This window comes from Neolamprologus multifasciatus, chromosome 1 (genome assembly GCF_963576455.1).
Source record: "Neolamprologus multifasciatus chromosome 1, fNeoMul1.2, whole genome shotgun sequence".
Classification (NCBI taxonomy): Eukaryota; Metazoa; Chordata; class Actinopteri; order Cichliformes; family Cichlidae; genus Neolamprologus; species Neolamprologus multifasciatus.
The window spans coordinates 12,234,845-12,251,884 of NC_140439.1; the positions used below are offsets into that span (position 1 = coordinate 12,234,845).

At 42.5% G+C, this 17,040-nt stretch overlaps 1 protein-coding gene and 1 long non-coding RNA gene across 2 annotated transcripts in view; one reads left to right on the forward strand and one right to left on the reverse strand.

Annotated features, from left to right (window-relative positions):
* fbn1 (fibrillin 1) overlaps window positions 1-17,040 on the forward strand; it is a 63,390-nt gene that overhangs the window by 40,250 nt on the left and 6,100 nt on the right. The window contains exons 37-61 of the mRNA XM_085152890.1: window positions 96-218; window positions 343-510; window positions 2,436-2,504; window positions 2,617-2,742; window positions 3,883-4,005; window positions 4,096-4,254; window positions 4,349-4,420; window positions 4,510-4,635; window positions 4,733-4,855; window positions 5,627-5,752; window positions 5,834-5,950; window positions 6,044-6,169; window positions 6,264-6,383; window positions 6,933-7,058; window positions 10,826-10,978; window positions 11,101-11,163; window positions 11,257-11,376; window positions 11,465-11,584; window positions 11,667-11,789; window positions 12,314-12,445; window positions 12,532-12,657; window positions 13,303-13,509; window positions 15,329-15,454; window positions 15,671-15,793; window positions 16,283-16,399. Of these exons, the coding sequence (XP_085009016.1) occupies window positions 96-218; window positions 343-510; window positions 2,436-2,504; window positions 2,617-2,742; window positions 3,883-4,005; window positions 4,096-4,254; window positions 4,349-4,420; window positions 4,510-4,635; window positions 4,733-4,855; window positions 5,627-5,752; window positions 5,834-5,950; window positions 6,044-6,169; window positions 6,264-6,383; window positions 6,933-7,058; window positions 10,826-10,978; window positions 11,101-11,163; window positions 11,257-11,376; window positions 11,465-11,584; window positions 11,667-11,789; window positions 12,314-12,445; window positions 12,532-12,657; window positions 13,303-13,509; window positions 15,329-15,454; window positions 15,671-15,793; window positions 16,283-16,399 (3,114 nt within the window). The remainder of the gene's footprint in view (window positions 1-95; window positions 219-342; window positions 511-2,435; window positions 2,505-2,616; window positions 2,743-3,882; window positions 4,006-4,095; window positions 4,255-4,348; window positions 4,421-4,509; window positions 4,636-4,732; window positions 4,856-5,626; window positions 5,753-5,833; window positions 5,951-6,043; window positions 6,170-6,263; window positions 6,384-6,932; window positions 7,059-10,825; window positions 10,979-11,100; window positions 11,164-11,256; window positions 11,377-11,464; window positions 11,585-11,666; window positions 11,790-12,313; window positions 12,446-12,531; window positions 12,658-13,302; window positions 13,510-15,328; window positions 15,455-15,670; window positions 15,794-16,282; window positions 16,400-17,040) is intronic.
* On the reverse strand, window positions 5,626-9,414 carry LOC146525390 (uncharacterized). Its single transcript, XR_014872751.1, has 2 exons — window positions 7,784-9,414; window positions 5,626-7,497 (listed from the first exon to the last, which is right to left on the reverse strand). It is a non-coding gene; the product is annotated as an uncharacterized LOC146525390 (long non-coding RNA).

Below are 17,040 nucleotides of genomic sequence, written 5' to 3' on the forward strand. Positions count from 1 at the left end.
CTTTCATATTCTGTGATCCATCCAGTTGCTTTTGTATTGGCCAAAAAATTGAAAGCGATCATTTATATATAAAAAATGTACTTTTTCTTTCTCAGATATCAATGAATGTGCAGACCCGACCATCTGCATTAATGGAGTGTGCGTTAATATCCCTGGAAGCTACCATTGTAACTGCCCACCAGACTTTGAACTCAATCCCACTCGAGTGGGCTGTGTAGGTGAGACTGCAACACTAAACATATTTAAAACTGTTCTTAGCTTGTTCTATAACTAATTGCAAAGAAAAGGCTTAACCAACATAGCTGAAAATCTGTGTCTGTTTACGTGTGCGTTTGTGTGTAGACACTCGCTCTGGTAGTTGCTTTCGAGATGTTCGTTTGCGAGGAGACGCATCTGAAAATTTGGACTGCTCCAATGAGATTGGAGTTGGCGTCTCCAAAGCGTCCTGTTGCTGCTCCATGGGCAAGGGCTGGGGAAATCCATGTGAATTATGCCCGCCTGTAAACTCAAGTGAGTCATCACATCATCCCTTGTAACCACACATTATGTACTTTTTGTTTTCAGTTCAACTGCGAGGAATGTCTACTCTAGCAAGCAATACTTGTGCATGACGCACCTCCAGGAAGCCACAGCGTCTATAGCCCAAATACAGTGCATAGTTAGCTAACCTTAGCGTCTCTTTTTGGAGCTGATGTACTCAGTGGCTTGTGATAGTACATGAGAAGGTAATTTATCGCTAGCATTACTTACTTTGATAAAAATTTCCACGATTCAACATTTTTGTTCATTTCAGCTGTAGGCAGGCAACACAAAGATCTGATGAATGACGGCATGATAAAATTGGAACCATGCAGTGGGTTGCATAGGTGCATCACACAGATATAGTACCTGCTAATTAATATATACAAATAGAATGCTAGGATTTATCAAGTAGGCTACAGTTGTGCATAAACCAATACATGTCATTTGTCAGATAAATGGATTAAAAAGTGTTCTATGAGTCTCCAAATCCATAAGCAGAGCAAGGTGAAACACACCTCACAGTCAAACTACAGTTATGGGATAAGGCATAAGGGATAGATTAGCTATGGATTGCAACACCATTCTTTGTACCAGAATGTCTTCTTCTTCTTTCAGCTGCCCCCTTTAGGGGTCATTACAGCAGCTCATCTGCCTCCATCTCACCCTATCCCTAGCATCCTCCTTTGTTATACCAACCCTACATCCATGAAACGTCTCTGCGGTCTTCCTCTTTTCATCCTCCCTGCAGCTTCATACTCAGCATCCTTTGTCCAGTATCTCCACTATGCCTTACTGACTTTGTCTGAAAACTGCTCAACCTGAGCTGGTCCCTCTGATTTACCATCTTATAAAGCTTCCCTTTCATTCTTGCTGCTATCCTTCTGTCACAAATCATCCCTGACATGGTTTCCACCCTGCGTGCGCTCCCTTCTTCACCTCTCTTGTGTACACATTTATTTGGATGCCTGACCCCAGGTATTAAACTCACCTACCTTCACTACCCTCTACTGCATGTTCACCTTTCCACCTTGCTTCTACTGACTCCTCTTCTCTCTTGTGCATACCTCCACCTCTCCAGGATGTAAACATTTTTATATATGCTCTTACGCTCTTAAGCTTTTGCACCCTGGTCACTCCTGGAAATGCAATTTTTGACAGTTCCTTGTTGGCTTGACTTTTCACCCTGTATTCTTGTTGGTGGGATGGGTTGGCTTGTTAGCTGTTGGCTGTTTTGAATTGTGGTTTAGAAATTAGATTTGAATGTAGAGGAAAGAAAAAGATTTGGTGTTTATGTTTAATCAATAACCCTGTCAAATCCATCTATTTGCTGCAGGGTAAACAAAACAGACCTTAATTTCCTTAAACCAAACCTTAATTTCCTCAAATTAAGGGCATCTGTAAACTAATATGAAAAACCATATCCAAGATCAAAATATATTAATATACCAGAGTACATCAGGAGTCTTAAGGTGCAAACTAGCTGCTCTGCTTACATGCAGACTCACATGCTGGCTTCTCTTGCCATGCGATTAGTGTGTTTACTGTAATTGCTGTTGCTGGTAAAAATGAGACAGCTTTGTGCAACTTATTTGGAAATTGCCAACAGATGTTTTAAAACATTACAGGGAATGACTCATCCTTTTCAGCTCAGGGAACTGTTTGCTTCTGTGACAAGAACAAAACCTTTTTCTTTTCGCTTTGTAATTCTGAGTAGCTGCAGTCATGTCCGGTCCTCTGGGCTCTGTGGCTAACGCTGAGATCAGAAAAAGCACGACAGAAAACGAAAGGAAACAAGTGCATGACTAAAAATGGCTTTTTCAGGCACCTCGATTCATCGCAATTACTGGCAAATTCTGCTATAACGCACACCCTTGATGCAAGCTTGTAATTCATTTCTGTGTTTTGTGTTACAGCTCAGTACAAGACTCTGTGTCCTGGAGGGGAAGGCTTCAGACCAAACCCCATCACTGTCATCTTGGAAGGTTGTAGCAACATGCTATTATGCCTTTTTTTGTTTTTGAGGTCGCCCCTGGGTATACTTACAGAAACACCAGCCCACAGTGGTGCTGAGTTTTCCCTTTCTCTCTCCCACAGACATCGATGAGTGTCAGGAATTGCCCGGCTTATGCCAGGGAGGACGGTGCATCAACACGTTTGGTAGTTTCCACTGTGAATGTTCAAGAGGCTTTGCCCTCAACCTGGACACCAGAGTTTGTGAAGGTATTAAGCACACACATGCGCAAATGAACAAACAGGTGACCCATCCATCTCCAGCTCTGGCCCTGGGACATTTCACTGGGGAGGAAATTGAGTCCAGCCGTGGAGATGTTCTTTCAGTGACACATGGAGAGAGAAAGAGAGAGAAAGAAGCACTGGGAGCAAAAAGGCAAAGAAAATATTGGACCCTGTTGTCCCATAGACAACACTGCAGCTCAATAAGTGTCTGCTCTAGTTCCCGTTTGTTGCTAACCCAGCAAAGCTCAGCCAGAATGATGAGACAGCTGAGAGCGCTAACTGTGTCCAGAGGAGCGAGGCTCTGATGTGGTCAACTCTTTCCTTGGGGAAGTACGCAGTGTCCCCTGTAGGCACGCCAATGATGACGGAGAGAGGAATGAAAGGCGATAAAATGGTGTTTAAAAAAGAGAAAAGGGAACAGAGAAAGGAGGAGAGCAGGAGGCTTAATGGGCTTGACAGTGACACGTGACTGGTGGCATTTTAACTCAGCCGAAAGCGTGTAATAGACACGCCGGTCCACCGTGCACATTTCACGCTTTGCCCCCCCCAAAACGTGAAATGCACACGCATGCAGTAAGTTGCAGTAACAGCAGAGGGGGATGTTTTATTTCAAGCCAACATGAAAATAATCATGGGAAAGTGTTTAAACAGACATTATTAACACGTTTGTGTGTATATAGATGCTAGCCCCCTAGCTTAATCGATTCTGACAATTAAGGACCCTGGAATGTACTTGATATGTTTTTTGCTCACTGCCGGTAATGCATTACCTGCATGTGTTTCCTTTTCACGCTTTGGATAGGCAAAGTGCGAAATGGACACGGTGGACCGGCCTGTCTATTACATGTTTTGCCATCTAGGTTGTTTAATTAGTGTGTTTTTGTTGGCCAGAAGTACAAAACCAGCTGCTCTGTAAAGTCTAACACTGCAAGTCCTACTTGATTGTGGTCAATGAACTGTTCAGCTATGAGCTGGGCTCATAGGCACGTTCATGGCTTTTTAGGAGTAATGCTGATAAAGAATTTAATATATTTAAAGGCGTGGACCAAAATATGTTTCATAGAAGTAGCTGGCACCTTTACTGAAGGAATGTTTTTTCCCCCGTGCTGCTCTCTCTGTGTACAGATGTCAATGAGTGTGAACGGCCAGGCATCTGTGGCCCCGGCCAGTGCTACAACACCATCGGGAACTACACCTGCATCTGCCCTGTGGATTACATGCAGGTCAACGGAGGGAACAACTGCATGGGTAGGTAGACTTGCTGGGTTTTCACGATTGTCGCTGTCGTATTTAGGGTTACCTGCAACTCTGCATTTCTCATAAACGCACCACACACAGACATGAGGAAGAGCTACTGCTACAGGAACTTTTACTCTGACAACGGAACGTGCGACGGCGAGCTGACCTTCAACATGACCAAAAAGATGTGCTGCTGCTCCTACAACATCGGCCGTGCGTGGAATAAACCCTGCGAACAGTGCCCCGTGCCCAGCAGCGGTGAGGTCTAGAACAGTAGAGTAAATACGTAGTATATACCAGCACGCGGAAGTGGCGATGAACTCGTATAAACTCGTGCCTCCTGTCCATTCAGATGAGTTTGCGATCCTGTGTGGCAGCGAGAGACCGGGATATTACATCGACATCACCACTGGACAGATTATTGGTAAAGATTTTCACACTGGAACGCTTACGCGATGAGAAGGAACGCTTCTCTTTTCTCACGCCGCCGTTGGTCTCTCGTTCATTTGACAGACATCGACGAGTGCAGGGAAATTCCAGGAATCTGTGAGAATGGAGTGTGCATCAACATGATCGGCAGCTTCAGGTGCGAGTGTCCCATTGGCTTCATCTACAACGACAAGCTGCTGATTTGTGAAGGTGACGTTTGCAGTCTGCTGTAGAATCCCTGTGTTTTACTTTGGTCTTTTTATATTTATGCCTGCTGTATGAACATCTCTGTCCCTCTTGTTGTCAGATATTGATGAGTGTCAGAATGGACCGGTGTGCCAGCAAAATGCAGACTGTCTGAACTTGCCAGGAAGCTACCGATGCGAGTGTAAAGCTGGGTACCGCTTCACTCCCACTGGGCAGTGTCTTGGTAAGGATGTGCTGGTTATTAGCTAAAAATGTTTGAGGTTTCAACGGCACTCGAATTACACTGCAGTTGTATAATCAGCCTCCAGTTTAGTCGTCTCCTATAATGGCATAAAATGGAAATAGTACAAAATTAGTGGACAGATGGAATAGAATTATAGAAAACATTAGCCAAAAAAAGAGCAGCCAGGAATCCCTCTGTCATTCCCTTGAGAAAAATGCTAACTTCACAGGGTCTTTCTGTGGCCTCACGCTGATGCTGTCTCGCTTCTTCCAGCTATTTTATCAAACGCGGTTATGCGAAACTCTTTGAAGTGCACATTCTTGCCAGTTATTTGCCAGCGATAAAGCACACAAAGAGGCAGCACAGTTACAGTCAGCCTGAGACTGAATTCTTCATGGTGGGCTTGTTATTAAGGAAGAGAGAATGTGAAGCAGGTGTTGAGCTGCTGAACATGTGCTACAGCATATCTAAATCATGTTGCTGTCAGTCTGGAGAGTCCTAAACGATAAGTGAATGTTATGCCGGCATCCTGTTTTGCTTCCTGCTTTTCATGCAAGTCCTAACACCCAGACACGCTCAGGCTGTACTTGATGATGTTACACTGGTCTCATGCAGTCTAATTATTGAGTTATAGTGCAAAAGAATTTTTGGTCAGTTTCATGTATTATGAAGAAATATATGAATTTTAGTAACTGTTTGAGGATAAAAATATCTAAATACTATTTGAATATGGATTCAAAGTGTGACATTTGTTTTTCTCTTTTCTCTCAGACCGTAACGAGTGCGACGAGAACCCCGGCATATGCAATCCAGGCCATTGCATTGACACACTGGGGAGCTATCGCTGCGTCTGCCCCAATGGCTTCAAAGCAACTCGGGACCTGTCGATGTGTGTCGGTAAGCTGCGCTACTTCCCATCAGTCTCACCGGTGTTCCTCTGCCAGGTGATAAAACTGTGACGCTGCTCTCTGGTTTCAGACGTGGACGAGTGTGAGAGGCAGCCCTGTGGAAACGGGACCTGCAAGAACACCGTAGGCTCCTACAACTGTCTCTGCTATCCTGGCTTTCAAAACTCGCACAACAGCGACTGCATAGGTGTGTGTGTGTGGACGTGAGTAAATAAAAAGCGAAAAAGAAGAAGAGCAATAGCATCTGTGTTAACTATTGTGTTGCCTGTGTGCCGAGCAGATGTCGATGAGTGTGCGACGCAGAGGGGCTTGTGTCGAAACGGGCAGTGTGTCAACACGGTGGGCACATTCCTCTGTGTGTGCAATGATGGCTATGAGCTCACTTTAGACGGCAGACTGTGTGGAGGTAAGGAAATGCTGTTTGTCCTTTTTTATATTGATCTAATTATGATATAGATATGTTCTATAATATGTACATTTATATCATCCCTTTTCTTCAGATATTAATGAATGTGCAGTGAATCCAGGCACATGTGGTGCAGGAACTTGCCTGAATTTGGATGGTTCTTACAGGTGTATCTGCCCACCTGGCTACCACCTTCATGAGGAAACCTGTGAAGGTAGAGCGTCATAAATCCCGTTCATTCTGTGTTGTGGTTTAAAAAAAACCCTGAAATGTGAAAAACAAGAATTACTGAAGCAATAAAATGCACATAGAGGTGAATTTCTGCTAACATCTAACTTAGACTAGCTTAGATCAGCTCTACTGGAGTGCACCAGAGGAGGGGAAGCTTCGTCAGACCCCCTTTTTCTTCCTTTCACATGTGAGAATAAGGCTGAGCCAAAAAACACGGATTGTTTGTATAGTGGGGCTGATGAGGAGATATTCCGGAGACTTCAATACATTCCTGCTTTGTGCCGAGTTCCTAGAAGAAGGGAGGAACAGCTATGAATTCTCAGCATCAGAAGCAGCCACAGCAGCTGGTTATTGTGATAAGTGAACATGTAACAGTGAGGCAACTGCCTTCGTGCAATTATTCACGTGCTGACATTTAGATGTGCAGTGACATACTGAAATGCTTCTAATGGTACAAAATAGGGGCAGGTTTTAAACAACTGGAAATGTCATTTAATGAGGTTCACAATGTTGTTTCTCTCTTTTATGTCAGACACCGATGAGTGCGCCCAGTCACCTGAGATCTGTCAGTATGGAACCTGCTCTAACACTCAAGGAAGCTTCACCTGCTTGTGCCCTGAAGGCTTCCAGCTCTCTGCGTCTGGACGGAGATGTATAGGTAATTGCGTGTGCACGTGTGGGAGTGAGAAGGATGGGAAAAGAAGCTATGAAATTATAGCTTTTACAGTGAAAAGTGAGCACTAGTGGAGACTAAGCAGCAGCCAGTGGTGTCAGGCTTTTCCTGCTCTTTCATGATAGCACACTGTGTTCCAGCTGGTTCTGCTGCTGCTGCCTCAACAAGGCCAAGGGTGGCTCTGAACAGATCACTTTTCCATTTCCTCACTTGTGTGTGTGTTTATACAGTATATGTGTGTATTTTGGATTGGGTGGGGGTGCGCTGAGTCCTCTGCTAGGGAGTTCCCTCTCCAAACACTGAAGTGATGACATCACCAGAAGCGTTCGACTGAAGGTTAGGGGATAAACAGGAGGAGTTTGGTGGAAAGTGAGTAACACTGGCAGTAAATTAGTTTATGGTTTGTGTGTATTACTGAGGGTGGCTGTAGCTCAGGTGGTAGAGCAGGTCATCTACTGATCGGAAGGTTGGTGGTTCGATCCCTGGCTTCCCCAGTCTGCATGCCAAATATCCTTGGGCAAGATACTAACCCCAAATTGCTCTCCGATGCATCCATCGGAGTATGAATGTGTGTGTGAATGTTACTTAGAAAGCACTTAGAAAAATGTGCTTTTGCGAATGGGTGTGAATGGGTGAATGTACAAGTTGTGTACAGCGCTTTGAGTGCTCAGAAAGAGTAGAAAAGCGCTATATAAGAACCAGTCCAAAACACTGATGATGGTGAAATTTCCAAAATGCATGTATAGTTTCTATAGCTGCATAACCTAAAACAGCCCTTTAACATATTGAGAAATAACATTGTTTTATTTTAGATTATACTCTTTAGCAGACTGGAATAGATGTACATATTTAGATTTGACCGCAAACCCTAAATTTATTTGTGCTAACCGCTCTCCTCCGTGACATCTGTGTTTTACATGAATGCTACAATAATAAAGACGTAGTTCTCGGCCACAAAAGGGATTATGGCATTATGCAATATAGAGTTAAAGCAGCACAAGTTAAGAAGAGTTATGCAGCCTGCGTATGCAGTAACAGAGAGTACTGACGGGGACAAGAACGAGTAGAAAGACTCTCTGTTAAATCTGAAACCAAGTTTAAAATCCTTCTACTCACATCCAAAAACTTTCCTTTTTGATAAAGCTTTTAGGGTCAGGTGACCCTGAACTAGCTCCCTTTGATCGGCTGCAGTAGGCTTAGGCTGCTGGGGGCTTCCCATGATGCACCGAGTTGTTTCTTTTTCACTCACTATTTGTTTTCAAACTCCACTTTGACTTTAATAATTATTAATCTCTAGCTCTCTTCCACAGTGTGTCTTTTTCCTGGCTCCCTCCCCTCACCCTAACCCATCGTGGCAGATGGCTGCCCCTCCCTGATCCTGGTTCTGTCGGGAGGTTTCTTCCTGTCAAAAGGAGTTTCTCTTTCCCACTGTTGCCAGGGGGGTCGTCTGATTGTTTGGGTTCTCTCTGTATTATTTTAGCGATTATCTTGCAGTATAGAGCGACTCGAGGTGACTGTTGTTGTGATTTTGTGCATTGCTGATGGTCACTGAGGTTCTTTGACATCAATGATTTATTAGTGATCACTGTCACTTGTCCTCTGTGCAGTTCTAAATTTAATCTATATGTATAATGTGACAGATATTGTGACAGCATAGGTGCCACAGTGATGCTTTTGATGTCATTCCCATTGACGTCTATTGATTGGCTGGAAACAGGGAAAGAAAATGAGGCCACCCATGAAAACAAAGTCAGCTTCAGCACTGCAGTTAGTAACATTCCCAGAAATGAACCTCACAAGTTTAAAGTGGCTTGAAAGAACAAATGTCGAGATAGGGTGAAGGATATCAGTAGTTTCTCTATTAGCAGGATGTTTGTTTAACATTCTTTGGTAACAGAATCATTCACAAAATGCAGATATGTGGTGAAGAAAGAGGCTGTGAATTTCATGTTTTTTCTTGCATCACAATAATCGATACTGGTAGGAAAACAGAAAGAGAGGATAGGAGGGTGATGACACGCATGATTAGTCCTTGGATGGAACCATTTCAGTGATTAGGGGAGTTGCATTTGCAGTATTTGGTATGTGTCTTAACCACTTGGCTACCAGCGCTCGCCAATTAATGATATGTTTTAAATTATAATGCTTCAGTGGTTTTGCAAATGAACATAATTATAACTATTAAATATTTGTCACCACACTTCAGACCGTTGTCCCTGCTGTCATTGTTAGCCAAGAGATGATTTATTTAAAAGCTTTTTTTTTTTTTATCAGGCGACTCTCTTGTTGATTTTAAAAAATTCTTTATTTCACAATTTTCCTTTTATAAAATACAAAATATGAAGGAGATATGCACTTGGAGATTCCAATGCACCCGTGCATATGTGTACATATACTTGCAAGGGGCTGTGCACAGAGCTCCATCAATCTCTTTCGCAGAGAGGCTGACAAATCGGTTTCATGGAGGAAAGTAATGTGACACTCTTTGACATTCTCCTCACAGCACCAGGTGTTCATGTATGTGATCTTTGCTCCTGAGCCAGGTGTGTGAGTGATCTACGGTGGTCAGAAAGCTTATTTGTGTTGAGTTCACTGAAGGCCATTGTTAGCAGGAGAGCGAAACCATATGCTTCCTATTACAAGTAAGGAGCTGCTTAGTCCTGGAGTAACCAGACACACACAGATTGGTGAGTGGAGATAATTATGCAACTTCAGTCTGTACAATTAAAAAATGGTTGAAAACAAGAACACTTTTTCTCATATCGAGGTCTTGTTTTGTAGTTTTGATGAAATAGCCCCTCACACTGATGTAATAATCAAGTCGTAGGTACAAGCACTACGTAAGACTTTACAGCTTTTACATTGTGGCCGCAGAATACATAATACTTCAGCTGTTTCTAATTCTGAACTTTTAACATGGTTGTTGTTCAGGGGCCCGAAATGAAGCTTCCTTCTTTTTCATTTTCTTCTTCATATTTTTCATGTAAAAACGTAGGATTTTGCCACACTGATTAGGAATAGTTTATTCATTCTTTTGTGTTAGTTTCATGTCTTGCCCTTGAGCACTCTGGCACCACCAATTGCTCAAGCTCAGACCATTTATGCGCATAACTTTTGAACCTCATGACTGATTGTTTTCCAAACTTTTCCCGAATTGTCACGGATGATTTTCGGACTAAGCCTGCTCATTATTCATTCATGTGGAGTTTTGATTCTCAAGCTCTTTTGTCTGTTACAGCCAATTGTTTGTGGCAAAGCTTCCAGAAAATGAAAGGAGACTGAAACCAACAACAGAAACAAACAATCGGGAAGATGGTGATCACAGCGATTAACTTGCCATAACGACTCAAGACCCCAGTTTGAGAAAGCACAAAAAAATTTGAGTTGTTTGAAAAAACAGAGTTTTGTCATATTTGCCTTAATCAAATAATCTTTGTGCCTGGGAATATAGCAGGATTTCTTCAGGCTGAGGCTATAGTGAACCAACCAGCTATGGATTTATTTATTTATTTATTGAATTATTCAGAGGCAACAAACTTTTCTTACAATCTTTACGGTTGTCAAATAGTTTCTCGAGTTATCTGAAAGGTTTTAGATTTTCAGAACCAGTTGTCCTCTGCCAAAACAAGCCAGACAGGATCCTGACTTGATATAGATTATTATGACGACATTGCGCTTCTAGATATTTCATCCATCTGTTCACCATATCACCATTCACTGTTCTTGCCTTCTCTATGTGTGTTATCCCATAGATGTCCGTGTGAACTACTGCTATACCAAGTTTGAAAATGGGCGCTGTCAGGCTCCAAAACCTCAAAACACTACCAAGGAAGTGTGCTGTTGCATCGGCATGCCAGGTCAAGGCTGGGGAGACCCCTGTGAAATCTGCCCCATGGAAGGACAGGGTGTGTATTCTACACATAAAACAGACACTGCTGCGCAAAACGCATCGATGCGAGAAACCGCTCATATTCATGTAAGCTCATGATCAAAACCTTTGATGACTTTTGACATCTGACGGTTCCAGAGGGGTATCGCGATCTCTGCCCTAACAAGGGATATCAACGTGGACCAGATGAACATCCAAAAGGTAAATAGGCTGATAATAAATCTGCATTTTTTTAATATCTCTGTTATGGTTGTGCCATTTAATTTCAATCTGTGTTGACATTTCTGATTGTAGATATTGATGAATGCATCAATAGTCCTTGTGTTAATGGCCAGTGCATTAACACAGACGGCTCTTTCCGCTGTGAATGTCCCATGGGATACCGCCTTGACATTAGTGGAGTCACATGTGAAGGTCAGTCAGGTCATTTTCTTTTTCCTTATCCTCCTGATTGCTCTTTTAGTCATTCTGAGTCGCTTTTTTCTTTTTTTCTTCAATACAGACACTAATGAGTGCGACATCGGAAATCCCTGTGGAAACGGCACATGCACTAATGTTATTGGGGGATTTGAGTGTGCGTGCGATGACGGCTTTGAGCCTGGGCCAATGATGACCTGCGAAGGTATCCGAAGCTGTATCTGAGCCCCCGTTTAGGTCATGGGTGTCTTTATGTGTAACTTGTGGTTTTTCTGTTTCCGGTCCAGACATCAACGAGTGCGCCCAGAATCCTCTGCTGTGTGCCTTCCGCTGTGTTAATGTAGTGGGTTCGTACGAGTGTAAATGCCCAACAGGCTACGTGCTGCGGGAGGACAGGAGGATGTGTAAAGGTATAACAGTAAAATGACTCACCCGCGTAGTCAGAGTTCGCAGGTCCATTAACTGGAAAGCTCTGGTAGAAATTCTCACAAAAAGCCATGCCAGCACCGTCCATAAAGTTACATAACGCACTCTCGCACTATTTCTGTGAGATCCTCAAGGGTTCTCTGTCTGGGATGAACTTAAATCACTCTGACAACTGTAACCCGCCGAGTGTCTGTTTACACCTCTGATCTCTCATATATTTCGCACGCCATAGCAACAGTTGTATTTGGAGGGAAGCGGTGAGTCAGGAGGAACATGTCAGTGTCTATAACGTCACTGTTTACATTACAGCTCCAAACAGACCACCAACTACCCCACTACAACCCTGTTATCAATCCAGAGCTCAGTGTTGGATTTAGTGGTTAGATTAAACTCTGGCGTACTTTGTCTGAGTGTCTGTGTTACGTCACCTGTTGCACAGGCATGAATGCACGTGGGCTTCTTGAGGCTTTTGCATCCACTTACTCTTACTATGGTGTTTGTCTTCCAGACCAAGATGAGTGTGCAGATGGTATAGATGACTGTGACAGCAGAGGCATGACCTGCAAGAACCTGATTGGTACATATATATGTATCTGTGCACCTGGATACACACGGCTGCCCAGTGGAGAGGGCTGCATGGGTAATTATCATGGTGGTGTAGGTGGTTTTACCTTGAGTACATTTAATCTAGTATGCCTCTTTACACTGTGTGTCTGTCTGCTTTAGATCTGAATGAGTGCATGGCCAAACCGGGTATCTGTAAGAACGGCCGTTGCGAGAACACTGTCGGAAGTTACCGATGCAGATGTGACCAAGGATTCATTCCCAACCCCACTCAGACAGAATGTATTGGTATGTACACTGTCATCAATTTAAAAAGGCTGTAAGGTTATTATCAGAAGAGAACCCCTTTATTTAGTATCTTCTTTATAGATTTACATCTTTAAATTGCTGCCAGATAGATGAGATTAGGAGTACATAATTAAAACAAGTGTTTGCAGTGTCTAGCCACAGAGACAGTAATTGATTAAAAATCATCCATACTACTTAATAGTTTATCAATATAAATAATTTAGACATTAATGTATTGTATGTGTTTTGGAAGAACAGAAAATGCTGAAGCTGAATTTAATGCTTCCATGGGAATTGAACTTTACCATGATGGTGTCCAAATCTTCCTAAAATAAACAAGGGTCTGTTACTATCAGCAGAGGAGGAAGCAAGGAAATACTGCTCAAAGCCTTTCTTCCTAGTCTAAATATATAGTATAGCTCTGGATAGCTGTTATGTGTTGAGCATGGTGAGAAAACCTCCAGTGGGACTTTGTAACTGTATGGCTATCTTCCTCTTTATAGACAGTAGTGATAGAGCAGTGTGGCTTATCTATTTATGTCTGCTGTGTGAGGCCAGGCCCTGTCTGGGTGGTTTGGTCTGCTTGCTGTTATTGTCTCGCTCTCACGATCCTTTCTGTGCGTGTGTGTCTCTCTTACCCTGCAGATAACCGTGAAGGCGTCTGCTTCACCGAGGTTCTGACCACTCTGTGTCAGATGACTTCTACTAACAGGGTCCCAGTGACCAAGTCAGAGTGTTGCTGTGATGGGGGCAGAGGATGGGGTAACAACTGTGAGCTCTGTCCCCTGCCAGGGACGACCCAGTACAAGAAGATGTGTCCTCTGGGACCTGGGTACACCACTGATGGAAGAGGTAGCTTAATGAGTATTTAGTAATCCACATTTACTTTCTGCAATTCAGAGGCGTTGAGCTGGAAGTCACCAGATTTGGACGACACCGTGAAGTTATTAGCTAGTTCTAACTAGCTTTTCTAGCAAGGTTCATCGACTGTAAACAGACACAGACACCTTCTAATTAGCGCTTAAAATGCTAGATTTTCACTCACCAAAGCTGAAGCACTAACTTCTAGGACACTTTGTGCAGTTAGCCAAACAATAAACAATCATCATTTGAAAGATAGTTGAATTAAAAAAAAAAACATCCAAAAGGTAAAAAATCAGATGGACAAAACATCAACACAGCTGTAGAGCCCATCTGTTCCTCGTGCTATACAGTTATCACTTTACTGCTACTAAAATATGAAGACACTGATTTGATGTCCTGCTGAAAATGAACCAATTTTTGTGGTGAAGAAGATCAGGGGAATGTAATCAGAGATATTTAACTACACAACACACACTGCGGTGAATAAACACACCATTGTGCCATTTTTTCCTTCAGTTACCAAGGAGATTGGTGATTTTTTTTTTAAATATTACTCTGTGGTTTATAGTTACTCTGTGATTTCCACATTGAAAACCACAAACATGGTTCGGCGCTTAAGTGACTATAATTAGCTGAGGTGAAGCCTAGCAGAAAGCTTCCGCTTACAGCGGTTTATGTTCATCCACCTATCAGTCACAATAGACATGGGCTTAATAAAGCTTAACTTTGAGTCTTAATACAATCTAAACAAGTAGATTATCACTAAATTCACACCCCATTCAGTGAGCACAGAGTAGAAAATTAGCTATGACAGATTCTTTTTTTGTACCAGGTGCTAAATGTGTGTGTGTGTGTGTGTGTGTTTTCCCCCAATTCTAATTTTAGGCATTTTAACACGAGCTGACTCCATTTTGCAGCCTCAAATGGTCTAATAGAGGAACTTTTTGACACTTTGACTCAGTTTTTCAGTCCAGAGAAAATAGTAATCAAACATCAATTGATGAAAAGAAATACTATGTATCTTTTTATCTGCTTTTGCATTAAGTATTCCTGTTGGTGTGAGTATATGCCAGCAGGCAGTTCCTCCCTCGCTGAACTCCCTTGACATTACAAGGCACAAAAGCAGCATTATTTTAATCATTCCCTATATGTCTGTATTTGGTCAATACAGATAACAATGACAAGGTCAGTGATCATTGTTTCTAAATTATAAGGCTTTCTGTCAATTTTCAACCAGTAAATTGTTAACTTGACCTTGACGACCTTAGTGGTTGTAAGCCAAATTTTAATGGACTGTTAACATGATCTCATTCTACACTCCTACAAGTTTTATCAGAAGTCATTCAAAACTTTTCAAGCTATCGTATTTACAGACATAAAGAATTACACACACGCACTCAAACGCTGCAAAATAGTGCAAAAAACACAATACGGGACACAATACGATGAGTTGAGGCCCTAAAATTGGGGCCAGTGATTAATTTTTCTAAAACTGCCATTGCGTGTATGTAAACCAGAAACCAGATAATTATGAGTAGTGAAGGTTAAATAATATAAGATGGTTGTTGTTATCTGTGTTGACATCACTTGCAAAGCATTAACTTTTTTTCTGGTTAACAAAATTTGTAAGATCAGTGATTTTATACCCAAAATACATGCATACGTGCGTAAAAGAACGCATAACAGATATTTCCTCCAACTTTTGTGGAACTATTTGGTCTTTTGATATGTAATTATTGTCAAAATCTGAAAGAAACCAAATCTTGAACTAACTTGAAGTAAGCTGGGGTTTCTCATTTCTGTCCAGATATTGATGAGTGCCGTGTGATGGGGAACTTGTGCAGGAATGGTCAGTGTATCAACAGTCTGGGCTCCTACAGTTGCATCTGCAAACCTGGCTACACTGCTGACATCACTGGCACGCAGTGTGTGGGTAAGGCTTAAATTCACCTCCAGTGTTTACACGGAATTGAAACCTCTCGTTCTCATTCCTGCTGTCTAGTAAAGAACCCAAACTATGTGGGTGGACTGCCCACACCACTCCTATGAAAAATGCAGCTCGGGTCTGTCTTTCTCATGATCTCTGTTTATGGAATTTCAGCTACAGGATCTGTTTCTTTATTTTGAATCATTCTGCCTCTTCCTCTAGATGTGGATGAGTGCATACAGGCACCAAAGCCTTGTAACTTTATCTGTAAGAACACGGAGGGAGGGTACCTCTGTTCCTGCCCCCGAGGATACATCCTTCAGGAGGATGGAAAGAGCTGCAGAGGTAACTTGCACAAGCACCAAAAGAAGCCCGCAATTAAGCCCAGTGGTTGTCACATCACTTGAGTTCAGCGATTTTCATGCTTGATTTAGTTTCCAGGTTGGAGCGGCTACATTCTGCGTTCTGCTTGCTGTCCTAAGATGCTCACTTTTAAATGCTCACTGCAAGTGTGCCCTTTGCCTTTGACACAGTGCATCTGTCTGTATCTGTGTTTATCAGGCGTGTTTATACGCCTAAACAAATAGTGCTCATAGTGTTCTTTATTTACCATAGTTTTAGCTTCCCCCTCTACAGTACCCCTCTATGTTTCCGGTGTCTAGTTCATTTGTAGGTCAGTGACTGTAGAAGGACTGGAATTTGCTTGAAAAAGAGCAGTCCACTTACAGTAGAGCAAGTAGTAGTCTTAGATGACTGCGACCCCTGTATCTTAACTATGAAGTATGAAATAGGTTCAGTTGGGAAATTCATTCTTTATGTTGTTCTTGTTTACAGATCTGGATGAGTGTTCGACCAAACAGCACAACTGTCAGTTCTTATGCGTCAACACCATCGGTGGCTTCACCTGCAAATGTCCTGCTGGCTTCACCCAGCATCACACTGCCTGCATTGGTAAAAACACATATACAATCTATACAGGTGTATACAACATCCGGTGATGTTTTTCCCTTTAAATTCTGAATTGTCTTTAATCAAACTGCCTGTGTAGCCCAAACAGGATTTCACACAGACTGTTGGTCTTTTCACAGAAGAATTTTTTAAAGTGTCATCCTGCCCAGCTCATAATAGACACGGGAAGCACGGTTTTGTCTATTTCTTTATATACCCATTAAATGTTAATGGACTCTGGCGGATATCACACTGATCTTATTAGGCCGGTCTGGTTTGTAGTCATGGCAGCTTAACAATGCTTGTTATGGAACATTGCAGTAGATCGCCATGACAACTCCAAGCCTTTTTTCCAGACCATAAAACGGCACCCGAGACCTCACATCAAATCAGTGTCAGGGAATCCTCGGGTTTGGCTTTTTTTAGAGTGTAACCCAAATGGCACACAGCAGGTGTGGATGTGCTGTTAGTCTACGAGTAATGAGCTGGGAAAAACATGACTGTGACGTAAAACTGTTGTTCCAGTCATACTATGATCGCTGTTTGCCAATATTTAAGAGAAAGTGGTACAAAATGAACCTCTGAGTCATAGGAGGATAGTGTAATTTGGCTGTAGATTCCAAATATGCTTCAAAGTTGACCTA